The sequence below is a fragment of the Rhynchophorus ferrugineus genome, unplaced genomic scaffold (assembly GCF_030347505.1).
Source record: "Rhynchophorus ferrugineus isolate W39M unplaced genomic scaffold, kcgeb_rfMv2 rfM5, whole genome shotgun sequence".
NCBI classification, from domain to species: domain Eukaryota; kingdom Metazoa; phylum Arthropoda; class Insecta; order Coleoptera; family Curculionidae; genus Rhynchophorus; species Rhynchophorus ferrugineus.
Genome location: NW_027472584.1, coordinates 25095875 through 25116904, shown reverse-complemented (window position 1 = coordinate 25116904; position 21030 = coordinate 25095875). Strand labels below are relative to the sequence as shown.

The window sequence follows — 21030 nt, the reverse complement described above, 5'->3', positions numbered from 1 at the left end:
CGCCCAATATAAAAGGAGAACTTGTCGTCGATATTTGATCATTTTCGAAAATATGTACGGCAATATCAAAACACCTGTTTGATTTGTAATAAAATGATGTCAATATTTGTTTTTTTTGTGCGTAACTTCTTATAAAACACTACTTATTGACTTATTTACTGATTTAATAAACTATTAATGTATATATGTAACAAGAAAATGTCTTTGTAACGATCTCAACGAAACCTAAGACGTGACTGATCCCACCAGTTCTGAGACGAAATAAAAAAAAAATGGTAAGAAGAACCGTTCTAAAAAGACTAAATTGGTTTTGAGAAATAATCATATTTCTTGGCCATCAAATGACGACAAGAAATCCCAGATGCGTTAATTCTAGTAAACCGGGCAATAACAACATATTAGCATACCGAAAGGTAATACCAACCTTGCCGAGATGAACCTGATATTTGTTTAATTTTGCTTTAAACGAGTTTTTGGTTGTTGCTTTTGGTAGTTCCCTAAGTTTTATCGTTAGAATAAACAGATTTTTTTTTCATCGATCCACTGGTGGGGGTATATTATTTACTTTGCAATATGTATAAATATATATCGTGTCATATTTTCGTCATTACATAAACAGATTCAAAAATGGAAGTAAGGTGTGCTTTTGTTTTGTGCTTTGTGCTCGTCTGCTGCAGCGCAGCTACATACGAGTGTAAGTACCCGAAAATATTTTCAGTTTTCATATATTAACCGGTTTTATTTATGTGAAGGAAATATATACATTTTAGTGTGAAAAATTTAAATTTTCTGCGTGTAGACCGAATATAATATGCAAATTGTTAATCTTCATCATCTAATTTTAGCTATTTTAAAAATACCTGACGTAACGAGCTTATAATCACTTAAGTCAATAATTTGAATTTAAATATTTTCAATATATCCTGTATTTTCCAAGTTTTCAACAAAAAATTATTATTAAATTTGATATTGACCACAACACACGTTTTCAATAATTTTGAGAAAATCGCTATTACAATACAACGCTAATTTTAATTTAAATATAATCATGATAACGCTGATTAAATAATGAAAAATTGTTCTTAAGTAGTTCAGTTTGATGAAATCCATCCGTTAAATAGTTCACAATTCAGAGAAAAACACTTATTTCAATCTCCCCAACATCATTCAAATGTTTTTAGTGACTTTAATTTAAATATAATCCTGATAACATTGATTAAACAATGAGAAATTAATACTAGATACTTTAGTTTGAAAAATCCATCATGATGCATCCTTTAAATAGTTCACAATTTAGAGAAAATCGCTTTGTTCAATCTTCAACACCATTCAAATGTTTTTAGTGATTTTGACTTAAACATAATCATGGCAAATTTGATTCTAGATATCCCTGGTCTTGAATTCGATGGGGAAATCTACGTACCACTTGAGGTAGTCTCCAGTGTAAGAGTAGCTAGATCGCCCAGACACCATCATAGAAATGGTGCCGAAGCTAACGCTGGTGCTAATGCCGAAGCTGGATCAGGAGGTTTCGGTGGTGGCAATGCCAATGCTAAAGCTGATGCTAATGCCAACGCTGAAGGTACGTTATCATCATTCCCACATCATAAATCCGATAAATTAACTTTTCATTTTGTCCTTTTAGGAGGCGGATTCGCTTTCCCCGGTGAATTCGAGCGCCCTGGCTTTGGAGGTGGCCCAGGACGCAAAGAAGGTGGATTCGGAGGACCTGGAGGTTTTGGAGGACCTGGTGGCTTTGGAGGACCTGGTGGCTTTGGAGGATTTGGTAAATTATCAATTAAGTTAATATATTTTTATATATTATTACGGGAAATTTAAGGTGGATCAAATGCTAATGCCAATGCCAATGCTAACGCTGGAGCAGGTGGTGGTGGATTTGGTGGTTTTCCATTCATAGAAGGCGGTGGATCCGGAAAAGGAGGTGCTAATGCTGGTAAGTTTGATAAACGAAGAAATCCTTGAACATGATTTCAAATTTGTGTTTATTTTTAAATAGGAGCCAGTGGAACTGGTGAAGCTAACGCCAATGCCCAAACTCAGACCTTCACAGGAAACGGTTTCACTGCCACATCATCATCTGCAAGCAGCTCTAGCAGAAATCAACCATTCGGACAAGGAGGCAGCTTGGCTACCGCAAATGCAGTTGCTGGAAGCAGATAAACTATTTATTGCAATTTTATACTTTGAAATAATCAATAAACATTCAATGCTTTTTTACTGGCTTGTCTTATTGTTTGTAATCTTTGGACCCAATGCCTATAAATCGCAGATAATTAAAATTTTAGATAAAAACCACATTATTTGCATACTTTATTTTCATTTTGCGTAACTAACTAGTATTTGTTAATATCTCACGTGAAAACGATCATCTTATTAATAGAATATTTATAATATATTGAAGACAATATATTATTGGTCTTTTTACAAAGGAACATATAAATACTAACTAACATAAAAATAATTTACTAATTTATGGCATAATATTAATGAAAAAAATGTTTTCCATATATTATTTGGTAAACAAATATCACATTTTTCTAAATATTTATGTAGTGACATCTTATACTAAAACTGAGCACTATTAATTACAGGAAACAGTTTCTGAAAGTCCGAAAATCGGTAATATAGAAATCATCAATTGTCAACCACATGTATTTCTGCCAACAATATCCTTTGGCTTTTCCTTTTCACTTCCCGTCAGTTGGCATATAAATATTTGAGAGAGGTTGTATTGAAAAGGTGAGAAAATATTGGCCATATTCCAGATAATTTATGTATTTTACGTCGTTATAAATCATATCAGATAAATATTTGTTGTTTTGATTGTGCCTTTGATTTTCATTTTTTATTTTTTACAAAAACATTATAACCTCTTTCGTCTGATTAGGTTCCCCAAAATGAGGAATATGAATTCAAAAGACGTCTGGATCTCGAAAAAAATCTACGATGATGCGGAGGCAACCTATTATAAGAATCTTGCCAGGGTATGTAGTCACATAACTGTTGTAAACGTTAGAAATTCGTTTTGTATTACACTTTGCTGAGGCCTAAAACTATTAATATCTGGTGCCAAGGTTAATTTTCCGAGAAACTAGCTCATTAAAATTTTAGTAAATTGAAACTAAAAGTAAAGCCAATATGGTGAGTGACAATTAATGTTTTATTTTACCTTTTTGGCTTAACTACAATATTAATTTTTACTTCGGAAAGTTCAGAATATATAATAATGATCAGTTTTGTACAATTAATTATTTTTTGGTGCAGACTGCCCTAACTCCACTGGCGGGAGAAGTGGCCAAAGCACGACAGAAGTTAATTGAGAGTAGAGATACATTTTCTGTGAGTAACATATTTTGACTTATATATACTACTTACAATATATAGCTAGTTCTTTAAATTTCAATGCTTATAACTGTAATTTGTATTTGATATAATTACTCGCCTAGTTTCACAACAAGAATATATGTTTATTTACCCTTTACTATCTCTGTTGTAGTATACATTACTTTTTACTGTAGCTTTCCTCATCTATATTGTAAAACACATTTATTTCTTGGCTTTCATCTTCATTCTATAGTAACTGTTAATTTGAATGGGTTATGGCTTATTATTGCATGTGCGTAAATAATATGTATGTGGGGGTGTATTGTGCTTCCTGTAACTGTGCTTTTTTTCTGTGCATGTTTATATGATGGTAAGTATACAATATAATACTATTTAGTATATCCTTTTTACTAAAATTGTTAATTATTTCTATTATTATAGAGTGACATTGCTAGTGTTCCTTCGATTGATGCTGGAGCAATCAAATTTATTGAGAAGAAAGTATTAGAGTTTGGAAAAAGTAAGGAAATTGATTTTGTTCTGATACCTGTTGATTTACTGTATTAATTATATTATATTTTAGCCATTAATGAAGTGCTTGAAAGTATTAAGTTGTTGGATATTCGTGTTAGCTCTTTAGAACAGTCAATATCTTGTTCAAAGCCTGTCCATGAAATCAATGTAGAGAAAGCTCCACAGATTGAAGAAAGCAAAAATAGTAAAGCTGCCAAGGATGATGATGATGATGATGTTGATCTCTTTGGTTCTTCTGATGAAGAAGATGGTGAAGCCGCAAAAATAAGAGAAGAAAGGCTGGCTGCATATGCAGCCAAAAAATCGAAAAGTAATAGTTTTTTTTATGAGTTTTTGTTTTTTTAACAATGTATTGCTTTGATAGAGCCAGTTCTTATTGCAAAATCTAATGTAATATTTGATGTAAAGCCATGGGATGATGAAACTGATATGAAAATAATGGAAGAAAATGTTAGAAAAGTTGAATGTGATGGTTTATTATGGGGTGCTTCCAAACTAGTACCTTTAGCTTATGGAATTAAGAAATTACAAATTACATGTGTTGTTGAAGATGAGAAAGTTTCTATAGACTGGTTAACAGAACAAATCGAGGCTTTTGAGGACTATGTAAGATGAAAAATTTTATATTTACTTAATTATTTATTAATAATTTTTACAGGTCCAAAGTGTGGATATTGCGGCCTTCAACAAAATTTAAATAATTGTAAAAATTAATTAAAATAAATATTTTCTTTTTTTCCTGTTTTATTTTTTTCTTCATTTACTTGATTATTATTCCATATCTTTTAGTAGTGTTCCTTAAATTATTTGATTTACTACGTGTTTTCGGTAGTGTAGATGTAGATTTGGGTCTATATAATAATGTTACAGTTTTGTTGAGTATATCTGCAATTTTTTTAAATGGTACTTTATTTTGGTATTTGTATATGGTTTATAAGACATACAGGCATCAGTTTATCCATCTGATAATATATATATATTACTCCGAAAAGTTTAGGTGATTCTCAAGAGATGGCGTCTTATTTAAATTATTGATTTTAGAAGTTCTATCAAATATATTGGGGTTTCTCTATCGTGAAATCAATAAAACACAGTTAACTTCTAAATGTTTTATTCATGTGGGACACTAATACCTAGGACACATATTACGACTTTTACACATGTCGATTTTTATTTTTCTTCTAAAAAGTGATTATGCAGTAGTCAATAGATTATTGCTCAATAGAATAGAGACCTTTTTTTAGAATAATTTTTAGGTTTCAGATAACACAGTTCATTTTAAATAATTATAGATGTACAGACTAGTATTTTAAGTTAACATTTTTAAAAATCAGTTTTAATTTAATATTTTACCTCAGATATATTCCACATGAAGTAACGGATAACATAACGGGAAATCTATATTTATTTATTATTGTATCGTGATAATGTTCAACAAAAACCTATCTTTTGTTTCCATTCAATATTTCGATCGATTAACGTTTTTTTATATATATAAAATTTTCAGTAAAAACTTAAATATAAAAATATATAAATAGTAGGCATTTGATAACTTGAATTATATAAAGAGTATTTTTGCTTAAAAATAAATATTTTCTTCTAAAGGATATAGATTGTTGTATATGACTACAAATGTTATTTCAAGAGTAAGAATTTGTTTCATATATGGAATGACAATATCTTTTGTGCAACATCAAATAATACTTTTATATCCTAAAGGAAGTAAGGGTCCAGAAAAAACACTATGTTGTAACAGTTTTTCTTTGCATCATTTAACAGTTATTTAGACAAATATTTATTGTCTTTGAAACAGTTTTATATGTTTTTATCGGAACCCTATTGTCGTTTAACAATATAAAATAGCGACTATAGAAAACCTTTATTTTTATAGGTAACTTTGAAAATACATTTTCAAGAAGCACTTTATGATGTTTTAATTGTCAAAAACTACCATTACGTCATTATTTCAATCTACTCGATCGTTTTAAATATCATGAAACATTTGCGAGCACGGGGAGGATTTGCAAGCGATAGATCATAGACGGTCTTTTGACAATTAAATTGGAAAGAGAAGAGTTGCATATGTTTATTTTGTATGGAGAACATTCTACATTTAACATGTTCAACCATCAATAAATACTGAACAAATAAAAGGTTTTGCCTCGTAAGGATTTAAGACTTTAACAATAATCGGGTTGTTGAAGCACTAAATTATGATTGTCCGCCATCTAAATGCTCTTCATCCGACGAATATATTTGAGACTCGGCCAGAGATGACTGCTTTGACAGACTCTGAAAAAAATTAATTGTTTACACATCGTTATATAATGAATTACGTTGGCTACAGTATTTAATTTTAAAGATCTTTTATTAGTAATTAGTTTTATTAATTTTTGTAAATAATATTATTAAGTTCACTAAATTAGTTATTAAATAATAAATATTTGTCCATTTTTCATACATTTTTTAACTTAATAGAACGTTATACGCTTTTAATACCGTTATATGGTTAAAAGTTGTTGATCTATACGGGGCGTTTTAATTTAAGTCGCTTAGTTTATTGAACATTATTTTTATTTATTTGCGGTTTGGTAGTTTCGTTTCAAATTAATTTTTATTAATAATAATATTGAGTGATTAAATAATGAATATTTTTTAATTTTTCACAGTTTTTAAGTGAAATAAATTATAGTTAGGTGGTTAGAGTATATTTGCCATATACAGGTTTTTATTTGAATTGCTTAGTTTATTGCAATTTATGTTTGTTTATTTGCGCTTTGATACTTTCGTTTCAATGTAGATGTTGTTGATTGGTATTGATTAAATTGGTAGATGATGAATCAGAGGATTTCAAGGGAATGACAGAAGGGATATTTTTTAGATATAAACAATGTTTAATCAAAACAAGTCCTTTTCTTCAGCGAAAATATGCAGTATACAAAATCAGGAAAGTACTTACAGTACCTCCTTTTAATTTTTTAAATAAAATTGGGTAAAATTTCAAAGTCTACAAAGAATATTATTGAGTTCATTAAATTAGTAAGTAAACAATTAATATTTTTTAATATTTTATAGATTTATTAAATTTAATAGCACGTTATATGCTTTTAAGTGAAATAAACTATAGTTAGGTGGTGTTTGTATACGTGGTTAAAAGTTGTTGGTGTCTTTTTCTTTAGCGAAAACATTCAATATATAAAATCAGGAGAATGCTTACAGTACGTCTTTTTAATGTTTTAAATAAAATTTTGTGAAATTTCTAAATCTAAAAAGAATATTTTCTATTTTCAAAAAATATCATAAGATAATTTAAATAAAAAAAATGATATTAAAAATTAACTTATAACGGTCTGGCTGAGAATAATAAACAGATAAAAAAGCATCTCACTAAAATCTCGCGAATTCTCCAACGAATGAAAAAATATAATTATGTTTGGAACTTTATTTAAAAATATAAATTCGTATACGGACACGTAAAATGTTATTATTATTAGTATAAAAAACCATTATATTTTAAAAGGCAGCCGAAGAGCAAAGCAAAAAAACAAGTTAATCCCTCAAAAGATAAAGATTACCGAGCGAAGTAAGGCAACGGGGACACCTAAAACATCTTATAATTTTACTCTAGGTGTGGGAGAAAGAAGAAAAAAAGAGAATAAGCCCGCATAAGCCTAAATAGTGGTGCTTTTACGTGATGGGGATTTTTATTTGATGGGCATTTTCGAAATTACATCGACAGCAAAGTAAGCATATGTAAAAATATTCATATTTTTTGCCTTAAATAGATTGTTAAATGGTATTATTTCATCTAACCCCTTATTTTTCTTATATTAATGATTGAATATTAATAAAATATCTTTATTTTATATGAAAAATCACTCAGTAAATTTCGAGCCCTCAAACTGTGCGAGCAATGTGTCAAAATTTTATGACAAATTTTGCTATTTTCGTAAAATATCTACGATTATGATCTCTGTTTGGAGATCTTAAGTAAAATCAACTGGATTGATTGATTACGGGTAGTATCCGGAATCAAAATTACCATCAGATGGAAGTCGTTGGAAAAAAGTCAATATCTGAATATACTGAGCGATAATTGAGATATCTTCTGTTTTGGACGGTTAACGGAGGTCAACAAGTATCGTTATATATCGTATCGAATAGTTTATACCTCTCAGAAATTAGACTCCTTGTGGGATTTTCTGGTCGTCTCATTTTCGCACGTTTTTTTTAACAAGTGGTAATCAGAAGGCGCTATGTCTGGTGAGTACGCTGGGTGAGGTAGAACTTTCCATTCGAGCTACAACAGTCTACTCTTCACAATTCTTCAGCATGTGGTCGAGCTTTGTCGTACAAGATGATGGTTTTACTCACTATTTCTTGTCTTTTTTGCAATAATAGCATCGGTGGACATTCGCAATAATAATTTCATTTTGATTTAGTACCAAGTTGGATCTCGTAGACACATTTCACTGCTACATTATATCAAAATTATTTGGGAAAATGCTGTTAAAACGTTTAATAGGAATGTCAGATTTCCAGTTTGGATCACCACCACCATTCGACAATCGACCAAGTACACAAAGCTGTTACTCTTGGTTGTTGAAAAGGTACACGAAGAAAAGAAATACTGATCTGTACCGAAGCTTTTGACCGTATATGACATTTGGGATTAATCTACAAAATGAGGAAAATCTCGCATGAGGGAAAATTCTTTCTTTTTTGCTAGACAAACAACGAAACTGTGATGTACATGACATTGAATTGAACAGTTAGATGAGGCTGTCTAAAAGTTATTTACTTTGATTCTTCGCATTTTCACCAAAGATATCGCGGATCAAAATCGAAATATAAGCAAGTATCTAATATATTTCATCCATAATATCGCATAAATGAAAAAATTGACATTTACATCTAATGTAGCATTTATTAATGGTCAAATAATCTGTTTCTGAAGTTTTTCCTTGTTTTGTACATTAAAAAATCGAGATACGTTACTGTACTCGTTTCAAAATATCGTAAAAATATTTCGGAACCATAAAGAAACGATTAATTTGAAAAATATCCCCCACTATTTATAAAAATCGGAAAACCCAAACATAAATATTTGTGGGTGAACCTCCGTTAACCGCCTACATCGGTTTAAAAACCGAGAATTCACAGGGAAAAGGTCCCTATGTGCTCTAGGTGGGATCTAAAAGGAATTATTTATTATATGATCCCTCAGCCACACGGAGCCGTTAAATCTGGACAGTAAAACGGACCAATAAAACGTAATGGGATATGACTGTGGCACAGTAATCATTGGAAGTAATTTGGAATGATTTTTACCAAAACGGGATTCGTCTACGAATGACAGTCTTATCCGTTGGAAAAAACTTTACATTTCTGCAATAACGCTGAACTGCGACAGAGCATAAAACTTAAGTGAAACCGGCGAGATTGTAAAAGAAAAAGAAACTTTCGAATATAATTCGAAATTTTGTAACGTCTCAGTCGTTACTCGTAGTGTTTCCAAAATATTAAAGAAAAAATAAGGGAATGTCGTTTGATTTCTATTAATATTAACTTCAAAACTATAAATCTTTTGAAAATATCAAGTTTTGTGCTTGAAAACGTGAATTTACTTTACGCATTACTTTCCTTGTTTCATCAAAAATAAAGCTGCTGAGTTATCGTTTGGTTTGGTTTGGTTTGGTACGTTTATGTTACGTCTTGGTTGCTCGAGTTATTGGATGAACACCCAAGCCAAAACGCCCAAGATGAAGATATTTAATGACAGGCAATTAGAAAATCGAAACATCGTCACTGAAATGCTGCTTTGTGGTATGATATGAAAGGATGTCATTTCAGCCATTTTTTTCGAAAATCCCAAGCGAAAAAAAAGCATGGTTATCACCTGACGTGACCAAATTTCTTTGGTTTCAAAACCATTCCCTGCATATGGTTCGATCAAGTTGGTGTCGTTTATTACGAACTGTTAAAACCTGGAGAAATAGGTAACACTGATCGCTACTGACCATAAATGATCAATTTGAACTATGTATTGACCAAAAAACGCTCACAATATGCTGAAAAAACATTTTAAAGTGATTGTGCAAGAGGATAACGCGTCGTCTCATATAGCAAAACCAGTCAAAGAATGGGAGTTTCTATCGCATACACTATACTCTCCAGACTTGTCTTCATTCGACTACCACTTATTAGCATAGTTGGGGCACGCGCTTGTAGAGTAGCACTTGCTGATTTGGAAGAAGTTAAAAAATGGTTTAGCTCAAAAGTCAAAGGAGAAACTGTTTTTGGTGGTATCTATACATTGCCTGAGAGATAGAAAAATTGTACAGAATCATCAAATGGATAATAATTTGAATAAACAAACTTTAACTATCCGTTGTAAATAGCGTTTTTTCTTTAGCCAAAGAATTGTAAAGGAATTAGCCGAAGCCTCAAAATTATTAATTTACAGTTCTTCTGTTAAGTTTCATATAACTGATATGCTCTATGTCTGGTGGATCAGGTTATTGCCGTATATTATGAACTATTGAAACCTAGAGAAAGAGCTAATGCTGATCATTGCCGACAACAAATGATCAATTTGAACTGTGCATTGATCTAAAAGACATGATAAGGTAATTTTTCAATGTGACAATACGATGTCCCATACAGCAAAATCAGTCAAAAGTGTGTTGGAGTCGCTTCAATGGGAACTTTTATCACACCCTCCGCATTCTCCAAACTTGGCTTCATCTGACTTCGCATCGATGGAACACGCGCTCTTTTTCTCTGCTTTTTATCTTGTAGAATTACGATTTTACCACAAAGAAAATAAAAGAGTCCAAATAGACGCATAACAAAGATAATTAAAGAGACAATGATTGATTATCTTTGAAAAATAATAATCCGTACAGCTTTGAATTAAAAAAAAACACACAAAATTATTAATTCCCAGTTTTTATGTTTTTGCGTTTAATATAATCGACAGGCCGACTAAAGGAAGGAAAAAATTTTTACATTCCTGCAATAATACCGAACGGAGACAAAGTATAAAAATGAAATAAGCGAAAACTGCGAGATCGTAAAAAAAAAAAGAAATTAGATTTTCGAATATATTTAGCGTTGCAAATTTGTGTAGTAAATGTTACCTAAGGTTCCCGCGTTAAATTTTGTTACTCCAGTACAAAAACCATTATATTTTAAAAGGCAACCGAAAGACGGGTAAAAAGAAAAACAAGTTAATCCCGTAAAAAGATAAAGATTACGGAGGCAGGAATGGCAAGCAGACACCTAAAACGTCTTATAATTTTACGCTAGGTGTATTAGCGTTCGACTAGGTCTATGCGGGTTTCAGAATAGTTCAGTTTTATTATAGTCGTGTGTTAATGAAATAATCGATCTCGAAGCTTAACCCTTTAAGAATATCCACTAAAGAGGATTGTCCAGCATTTAAATTCTTTTCGGATACATACGAGGGTGGTCCGATAAGTACGTAGCCTACAAAAGAAAAACGAACATGCGAAAAGTGGCGATTTATTTTTCAACACGCTCTTGTTTTAGCTCGATATACTTGACCCAGCGATGCTCCAACTTCTTCAGTTTTCTCGAGGTCTGTAAAGTGGGAGTCCGTGGCGGCGATGACCTCCTCATTCGACGCAAATTTCGATCCGACAAGTGACTTTTTCAAATTCGAAAACAAAAAGAAGTCGCACGGGACCAAATCTGGAGAATACGGTGGATGGGACAGTAGGTCGTAGCCCAATTCGAACCGGTGCGTTCTCACGGTGGTATGTAAGAAGTAAAAAAACATGCATCATGGAAACGGTTCCAACAAAAAAAAAGAATAAGGGCAGAAACTGAGTTAATCAAAATGGCTTCTGGTTTTGGCCTTATTTACCGGGAAAATATGAAAATAACTTTTACTATTAAATTATTAGAACTATTAAATTATTGAGAACTAGTTCATCAACCTAATAAATAATTTATTCAGACTACATTATGTACCACAACTGTGGAAGGTGCTGAAGTAATTATGATTCTTAAACCATTGAGGAAGGCATCTTATTCTGGATCATCAATTTGGTTTCGGTAAGCAATATTCCACGATGGATTAGGTCGACAGAATCGCCGATTTCATAGAAAAATCAGTATAATGAAATAACAGGTCAATTGAAAAGTCCCCGGCCTGACATATAGATGGCGCTACTAGAATTAAATTCATTTTTTTGTTCAGTTAGCCCTAACCCTGAATAGATGCGTGTATAAATTTGACAGCTGTCGGATCATTAGTTTGTGAATTATAGTATTTTGAGTGAAGCAACTTTTGTTAGTGTGAAAAAAATTGATAAAAAGGAATTTCGCGTGTTGAAAAAATATTGCTTTTTGAAGGGAAAAAATACAGTTGAAGCAAAAACTTGGCTTGATGCCGAGTTTACGGACACTGCCCAAGTAAAATCAACCATTAAGGATTGGTATGCTAAGTTTAGACGTGGTGAAATGACCACCGAAAAGGGTGAACGCAGTGGACGCCCAAAAGAGGTTGTTACCGACGAAAACATTTAAAAATCCACAAAATGATTTTGAATGACCGTAAATTGAAATTAAATGAAATAACAGACACTAAAGATATCCACTGAATGTATATATCATATCATTCACGAATATTTGGTTATTTGAAAGCTCTGTGCAAAGTGGGTGCCGCGCGAGCTAACTTTTGACCATAAACAACGACGAGTTGATGATTCGGAGCAGTGTTTGAAGATGATCAAGTGTAATAAACCCGAGTTTTTGCGTGGATATGTGACAATGGATGAAACATGGCTCTATCATTTCACTCCGAAGTCCAATCGACAGTCATCTGAGTGGACTGCACAGGACGAACCCGCTCCAAAGCGTGGGAAACGCAACAGTCCGCTGGCAAATTTATGGCGTCTGTATTTTGGGATGCCAAATACATGGGATGGGATGCTTGAAAAAGGAAGGATTATCAACAGCGACTATTACATAGCGTTATTGGACCGTTTGAAGGACGAAATCGCTGAAAACGGCCGCATTAAAAAAAAAAGAAAGTGCTCCTTTGCCAAGACAATGCACCGTGTCACAAGTCAGTGAAAACGATGACAAAAATCCATGAATTGAGCTTCGAATTGCTTCCTCATCCACCGTATTCTCCAGATCTGGTCCCTAGCGATTTCCTGTTCTCAGATCTCAAAAGAAAAAGAAAAAAAGGGGACGAAATTTTCGTCGAATGAAGAGTTGATCGCCGAAACTGATGCCTATTTTGAAGCAAAGGACAAATCGTACCACAAAAATGGCATCGAAAAGTTGGAGGGTCGCTATAATCGGTGTATCATTCTTGAAGGGAATTATCTTGAGTAAAAAAAACAATTTTGCAAAAAAATGTGTTTTACTATGGTACGCCGGGCACTTTTCAATTGATATGTTATATAACAACGATTTGCTTTACCAATAAGTCTTGAAGCCAGTGTGTAAGTAATAAGTAATAATAATATTATGGAAAGATTCCAAAACAAAGAACTGCTAGGTATTGTTGATGCTTCATGGTATATTCGTAATGACAATCGACGGGGGGCCTGAAAGTAGAAACTGTCGATAGCCATGAGCATATCAATGCGGAGGATATCCAGTTTCCAGATAATGATGGCTTAGTCAGAAGATTAAAGAGAGTAAAACCATTTGGTCTAGTTCAGTGAAGTTATTAATAAAACTCAGTGCGCACTAAAAATAGTACCATAGATGTTAAGCTCAAAGTGTCTATAGTAGAATAAGTACTTTGTAATTTTAAAACAGCAACATTAACATAAAAACAAATAGTTTATTAATGTTAATTCACTAGACTGACACGATAGAAGAATGGTGAAATGTCAAATTCACCACTCCAATTCATTGAAAATTGATTCACTAGAATCCTTGCCTTAGTGAGAACATGATGCTATATTCCATTGATAATGTCTTTGAAATAAAATGAGAATTTATTGATGCATAGATCGTTTTGAATCCACTTCCGTTATTGAAAAATCCTTATATAATGGCTATTTCTAAAAACTCGTTTTATATGGAAAATTCACGCCTTTTCATTAGCTTGTAATGAAACAGTATATATGATATATGCTTCGCGCAAATATTTACCCTATGTAGGCCAACCTCGGTTTTATTCGAATAGAATTTTGTTTTTAATTAATACTTTATTTAAAAAAAACCAAGCAATTTTTTTCAGTTTAATTCAGTTGTAGATTGTATGTAACGAACATTTTATTCATATACAGAAGCTATTAGTTAAAGCACCGCATTGCGTCTTTTATTCTTGACATAAGTAGTGTCATTGAACCCTTTAATTCTTTTATTTATGGTTATATTTCAGTATAGCTTTTAGTTTTGTGTTAGTTATATAATGAATAGTATATTTTCAGAAAATGAGTGAATTTCTGTTTTAGTTACATAACTCAAAAACTATGATAGTTAAATTAATTTAAAGTGGATTTTCATTTCTTTCACCCCAAAATACATGTACTTCGAGACTTATCTTTATTGGAAGGATACATTTTTTCTCAAAATTTCACTTTATACATATATGAAAATTGTCAATTTTCGGCCATTTTCAATATTTTTGCTGTCATTTCCGTTGAAATAATCGCAGGGTAATGAAAATCACTAGGTTTATAAAGAATTTTACGCCGAATCTAGTGGTGGTATAGCAATTTCCATATAACGTTTCGTTTTAAGGTTATACAATGAAAAGTATATTTTTAAAAAATTGCTGGATTTCTGTTTATGTTAGATGAATCAAAAACTATGAACTCTAAAGCATTTTATAGTAAATTTTCGTTCCTTTCATTCCAAAATACATATATTTTGAGACTTTTATCTTTATCGGAAGGATAAAAAATTTTGGCATTTTTTCCATATATATAGTCATGAAAATTGTCAATTTTCGGCCATTTTCAATATTTTTGCTGTCATTTCCGTTGAAATAATCGCAGGGTAATGAAAATCACAGGGTTTATAAAGAATTTTACGCCGAATCTAATGGTGGTATAGCAATTTCCATATAACGTTTAGTTTTAAGGTTATACAATGAAAAGCATATTTTTAAAAAATTGCTGGATTTCTGTTTATGTTAGATGAATCAAAAACTATGAACTCTAAAGCATTTTATAGTAAATTTTAGTTCCTTTCATTCCAAAATACATATATTTTGAGACTTTTATCTTTATCGGAAGGATCAAAAATTTTGGCATTTTTTCCATATATATAGTCATGAAAATTGTCAATTTTCGGCAATTTTCAATATTTTTGCTGTCATTTCCGTTGAAATAATCGCGGGGTAATGAAAATCACTGGGTTTATAAAGAATTTTACGCCGAATCTAGTGGTGGTATAGCAATTTCCATATAACGTTTAGTTTTAAGGTTATACAATGAAAAGTATATTTTTAAAAAATTGCTGGATTTCTGTTTATGTTAGATGAATCAAAAACTATGAACTCTAAAGCATTTTATAGTAAATTTTCGTTCCTTTCATTCCAAAATACATATATTTTGAGACTTTTATCTTTATCGGAAGGATAAAAAATTTTGGCATTTTTTCCATATATATAGTCATGAAAATTGTCAATTTTCGGCCATTTTCAATATTTTTGCTCTCATTTCCGTTGAAATAATCGCAGGGTAATGAAAATCACTGGGTTTATAAAGAATTTTACGCCGAATCTAGTGGTGGTATAGCAATTTCCATATAACGTTTAATTTCAAGGTTATACAATGAAAAGTATATTTTTAAAAAATTGTTGGATTTCTGTTTATGTTAGATGAATCAAAAACTATGAACTCTAAAGCATTTTATAGTAAATTTTCGTTCCTTTCATTCCAAAATACATATATTTTGAGACTTTTATCTTTATCGGAAGGATAAAAAATTTTGGCATTTTTTCCATATATATAGTCATGAAAATTGTCAATTTTCGGCCATTTTCAATATTTTTGCTGTCATTTCCGTTGAAATAATCGCGGGGTAATGAAAATCACAGGGTTTATAAAGAATTTTACGCCGAATCTAATGGTGGTATAGCAATTTCCATATAACGTTTAGTTTTAAGGTTATACAATGAAAAGCATATTTTTAAAAAATTGCTGGATTTCTGTTTATGTTAGATGAATCAAAAACTATGAACTCTAAAGCATTTTATAGTAAATTTTAGTTCCTTTCATTCCAAAATACATATATTTTGAGACTTTTATCTTTATCGGAAGGATCAAAAATTTTGGCATTTTTTCCATATATATAGTCATGAAAATTGTCAATTTTCGGCAATTTTCAATATTTTTGCTGTCATTTCCGTTGAAATAATCGCAGGGTAATGAAAATCACAGGGTTTATAAAGAATTTTACGCCGAATCTAGTGGTGGTATAGCAATTTCCATATAACGTTTAGTTTTAAGGTTATACAATGAAAAGTATATTTTTAAAAAATTGCTGGATTTTAATTTATGTTACATAATTCAAAAACTATGAACTCTAAATCAATTTAAAGTAGATTTTCCTTTCTTTCACTCCAAAATACATGTGCATTGAGACTTTTATTTTTATCCGAAAGATAAAAAAATGTGACACGTTTTCCATGTATATAGTCCTGAGATTACAATCACAATTTGATGTAGATTTTTATAATAATAACACTATTAGAATAAATATGGTTTAAAGACCACAATTTAATAGTAATATAATAACTACGCCTAAGTAAAAATTCAAAATGATAGTATAATAGAGTAATATATGATAAAACGACCCTAAAACTGTCGAAATAAGTCTATAAACACATATAATAATGAACTCATTGTCTTAAGAGTTCCATAGCTATATATTAAAACCTTAAACTTTACTTTATACAGAACGTTAAGTGAAATGAAGGCCAATCTTTGTCTGTGTGGAATAAAATGTGATTATTTAAATATATGTAAGGCAAAACCTCAGGATTTTTCCAGTAAAAAGTCTCTATTGCGAAATATATATCTAAATACGATAACATAAGACAAAATTGATCAGATATAATTGAAATTATATTAATCTCAAGGCAGAAAAATGCTTTTTACGTTGAACAAATTCGAAAAAATCCTAGAATTACAACGGTGACGTGATATTCGCAGATAAAATACGAAACTAGAGGGTTATATTTATTTTTTGCATTGTGGACCATAAATCCTACAAAAATATACGACAACTCTCTATATATCCCCTGGCAGTTTTGTCTTGTATGTGTATGTGTATGTGTGTGTGTGTGTGTCCGTTTTCTGGGTCACGTAAAGCTAAAACCAGTGGAAATTTATCCACGAACCTTTTTCTACAGCTATAGACTGTTTCATACCAATTAAGATATATATGCCTGTTGGGAGATACAAGGTACAATCTCACATACTCTACCGAATACTATGATTTAGGTGTCCCTGTTTGCCTAATATGCATATATTGCCGGTATTCTTTATTGGCCGACTTTAAACTTTAATTAAAATAAATATTCCTTATGCCCCAAACGTTTGTGTGCATATTTGGTGCTGATTATATTTTGAGAGGCACTGGGCCATTCGAGGGAACATTTTCTTTTTTAATATATTTTAATTTGCTTCTTACCTGATGTAGTTTTCTACGATTCGGAGGAGATCTTTTATTCCAAAGGGCTTCCAATTGATCAAAGTGTTGCGATTGTGCCAAGGATGCCTGTTTAGAACCCATACCCTAATAGAGAGATATAAATCTTTATTAGTTCAACAGTATTTTCAATAACATATCCCTATCCTAAGAAAATAATGAAAATAATAGCATCACTAGAGCAAACCGTAGAAGTTTTACGTAGTTATAATAGCAATAAAACTGATAAAAATGATTTATTATTATATGTTCGGTGAAATGAACTTTTATGGATATTTTTTATAATAATATTGATTCCGGTTAAATTGCTTAATGTACAAGAAAATAATAAAAAATATATATTTCATATTACGATATATTGTGCGAGTTTAAAAAAAGTTTTTTTTGTGGTTTATTAGATATCCTGTTAGAGATTTAATATATCAATAAACATTTAATGATTCAAAGTATATTACCTAAAATATTAATTGAAAAATACAAACTTGCTGTGCTACAAACAAAAAGTTCCAACAAGTAGAGTTTTATATAGTCTAGACTTGGAGTTTCTTGACTTTTTTATCTATAACCTATCATACCTTTTGTTCATTTTGTGGTATTTTCGATATTTCCTCCATACTAGCTGACACTGAGAATCTCCTTTTAAATCTTTCGTCAATTGAGGGTATGACCAAATTTGAGGTGAGGTGAGCATATTTCTTTTGCCAAGTATACGTATCCAGGGACACCTCCTTCTTGAGAAGCCTTTTCATTTGACGTTTCGGGGCTGGCTTGGGATCTAATTTTGTAAAAAAAAAATGTATAAAAACTTTAATTAGTTCGTAATAAACAAGTAGGAAGTTGTTTGCGAATACCAAAATAGCAAAACAACTTCAAACAACTTGAATGAATGTAGATCATCAAAGATAAAAGCTACAAGATAATTATCTTACTTTCTATAATATCCTTATCGGGAGCACAATAAGTCGGTAATTTGACATATTTAGCGGGAGTATTGTGTAGACATATAATGGGACTATATTGAGTATCTTTGAGCAAAACTGCTATCCTAGAAAAGTCGGATGTGGGTTCAACAGCTACTATCGGAAAATGCAGTTGAAGGGAAGTTAATTGTAATCCCTGTTTTGTATCCCAGATTATTATGCTTTTGTCGTCAGATCCTGGAAATTTACTTAATAAATATACGGTGCTTTGTATATCCTTGTTTTCATTTTATATTGAAAATATATAATATAACCTAATATTTTCTTAATTTTGAAGACATATTTATATATTCTTTGCAGTTAACTTATTAAAGTCTTTAAATAACGTCAAACGCATTAATATAGCTTGAGGATACGTATTTCTCGTGTAGGATTTTTTTAATTTACGTAGCTCGAACGTAAGGTATGTTATTTTCTCTTTGATTTTTTTCTTCTTCCTTATATAAGATTTTTTAGGAGAACGAAATTCGGTTAAAATCCTCCGAAATCATAAACAAAAGAACATGTGGCAGTGATAGCTTTTAAATTTCTTTCAGTTTTATATTTTTCGTTGAAAAAATATGATAGAAAGATTAAAATATTAATAATGCTCGGAAGCACCCTTACCAGAAATAACAATAGATCCATCTCCGCTCATTTTACAACAACTGACAAAACTCAAATGGGCTGAGAGTGTGTGGAGATCTGCTCCGGTATTAATATCCCACACAATGAGGTTATTATCGCAACTTCCTGATACCAAATGAGTCTTGTCTGATACAGCGACTGCCACACACGTTACGGTATCAGTATGCCCAATTAGAACCTATAAAAAAAGTTTAACCAAATTATATGTTATGTAATACGGAAGAGTCTGTTTTCTAATAGATAAAAACCCTCAGTGTCACGTTGTATCGCTGTTCAACAGCTTGCCTCTTCCTTCTTTGAATAAATTATTTTTTAAAGTAAATTAATATGTTTGTGTTAATTACCCTTTCACATGTTTTAATTTATATACATCAGTGTTGAATTTAAACAAAACTGTTGCTGAAACTGAATCGGTGGTTCTTTGAGGACGATGTTATTTTAACTTAGACTCGTTTTAACTAACCCTTTTTAAATGGTCAATTTAAATTTAACGAAAAAAAAATTAATTGATTTTGGGAAAACGACCCCTTACATGTATAATTGACTGAACCTATTTACATGAAAAGGTCTGTTCATTAAGAATTAAAATATTTGCTTTGTAATTAGACAGCTGGCGGCTGGTTATTTTCACTATTCGGGATTGGGTTTTGCTTTGGAAACTTCAAAAGACGTGTTTTAGATGATTCTCTCTTTTTTTTTTCAGGTTGTTAGATGGGAAGTCTCTCCATACCGCAGTGGTAAGTAACATGTTGATCTAAACTTATTGGCACAAAAACTATTCACTAAATATAGTAATTACTCAAGATTATTTACGTCCTGCTTTGAGTAGACCGCAGTAAACGTATAATTAAATTAAATTATTCTGTTTGTTAGTAAACGAACATTAATCATCAATATATTAATTATTAATTTTATGTATGCCGTAATTTAATTAGTTTTACATTAAAAAATAATAAATCATTATTTTTCATAATTGTGATGAGTATGATACACGATTGTTGTGAGATTTAAGATTATTGTAATTTATGTTTTTACATCTCTAATTTTTTATTGTTAATTAATTTAGGGCCATCATAATACACAATAACTATTTTTTTAGTTTGTACAGTATTAAATGAGTTAGTAATTGAAATAGAGAATATTTAGTAGAAATCAGAACCATACGTTGTAGAATATTCAGTAAACTCTTGTACGTATTCTTTTATACGAACATTTCTATACGTTCTAGTATTAAAGGTTTCGATTTTATCAGCCTTCTGAGAATAAAAAATGGCACATTATTAATTACTATCGAACATGTTTAAAGCTTAGATGTTTATTATTTTCGTAATATTATAATTTGACTATTATAATAATGAATTAATGATGTCACTGTTTCTTTGCCACCAACCCTATAATTTTTTTATGCTCTATGATTAATTTATTGAAGAAAAAGTGGAAAGCGTTATTCATTTATTTTAGGTTGAAGATCATATATCTGATTCACGTCATTATATCCCTCGATTCGCTCTATAAATCTTTCTTAGATCATTTAGGCGCGATTAATAACGTTAGTTTTTGAAAATATGACTATGGAAGACCGTTTTAGGAAACACATTAATCTTTCATTGAACGAACAGATGGCACCATCACATTCAGATTTTTGAGATTCTCTCCTCTCCCTCTTTCTCTGTCAGCTTCCGGATTTAATTAATGAAATCTTTTCGATGTGTGAAAAAATTATTGAAAAGGCGATGAAAACTGTTTTTACATGAAAAATTTAAACTTGTGGAATATTAGTGTTGTATAAAAGTTTCAAGGCTTCTACTGGTATTTCTTTAACAACTTTAGATCTTCACATTTTTTTCGTAGGTTACTAGTATTTTGCAATATTAACATGTGGTATTTA

General features: G+C 31.0%; 2 protein-coding genes across 3 annotated transcripts in view; one reads left to right on the top strand and one right to left on the bottom strand.

The window, feature by feature from the left end:
* The first annotated feature begins 553 nt into the window (after window positions 1-553).
* LOC143197788 (putative elongation factor 1-delta) lies at window positions 554-4615 on the top strand. Its single transcript, XM_076406538.1, has 12 exons — window positions 554-694; window positions 1385-1582; window positions 1646-1786; window positions 1841-1915; window positions 2018-2191; window positions 2645-2760; window positions 2909-3005; window positions 3286-3360; window positions 3787-3865; window positions 3929-4189; window positions 4244-4485; window positions 4538-4615. The coding sequence occupies exons 2-12, from the start codon at window positions 1481-1483 to the stop codon at window positions 4574-4576; spliced, it is 1401 nt and encodes a 466-aa protein (XP_076262653.1). The 5' UTR covers window positions 554-694; window positions 1385-1480; the 3' UTR covers window positions 4577-4615.
* A 363-nt stretch (window positions 4616-4978) lies between these two features.
* The window catches only part of LOC143197767 (protein qui-1), a 93983-nt gene continuing 77931 nt past the window's right edge, over window positions 4979-21030 (bottom strand). For both annotated transcript variants that reach the window (XM_076406496.1, XM_076406497.1), the window contains exons 20-24: window positions 19122-19320; window positions 18465-18692; window positions 18111-18310; window positions 17518-17622; window positions 4979-6171 (exon numbers count right to left, since the gene is read on the bottom strand). In XM_076406496.1, the coding sequence (XP_076262611.1) occupies window positions 6091-6171; window positions 17518-17622; window positions 18111-18310; window positions 18465-18692; window positions 19122-19320 (813 nt within the window). In that variant the 3' untranslated portion in view covers window positions 4979-6090. The remainder of the gene's footprint in view (window positions 6172-17517; window positions 17623-18110; window positions 18311-18464; window positions 18693-19121; window positions 19321-21030) is intronic.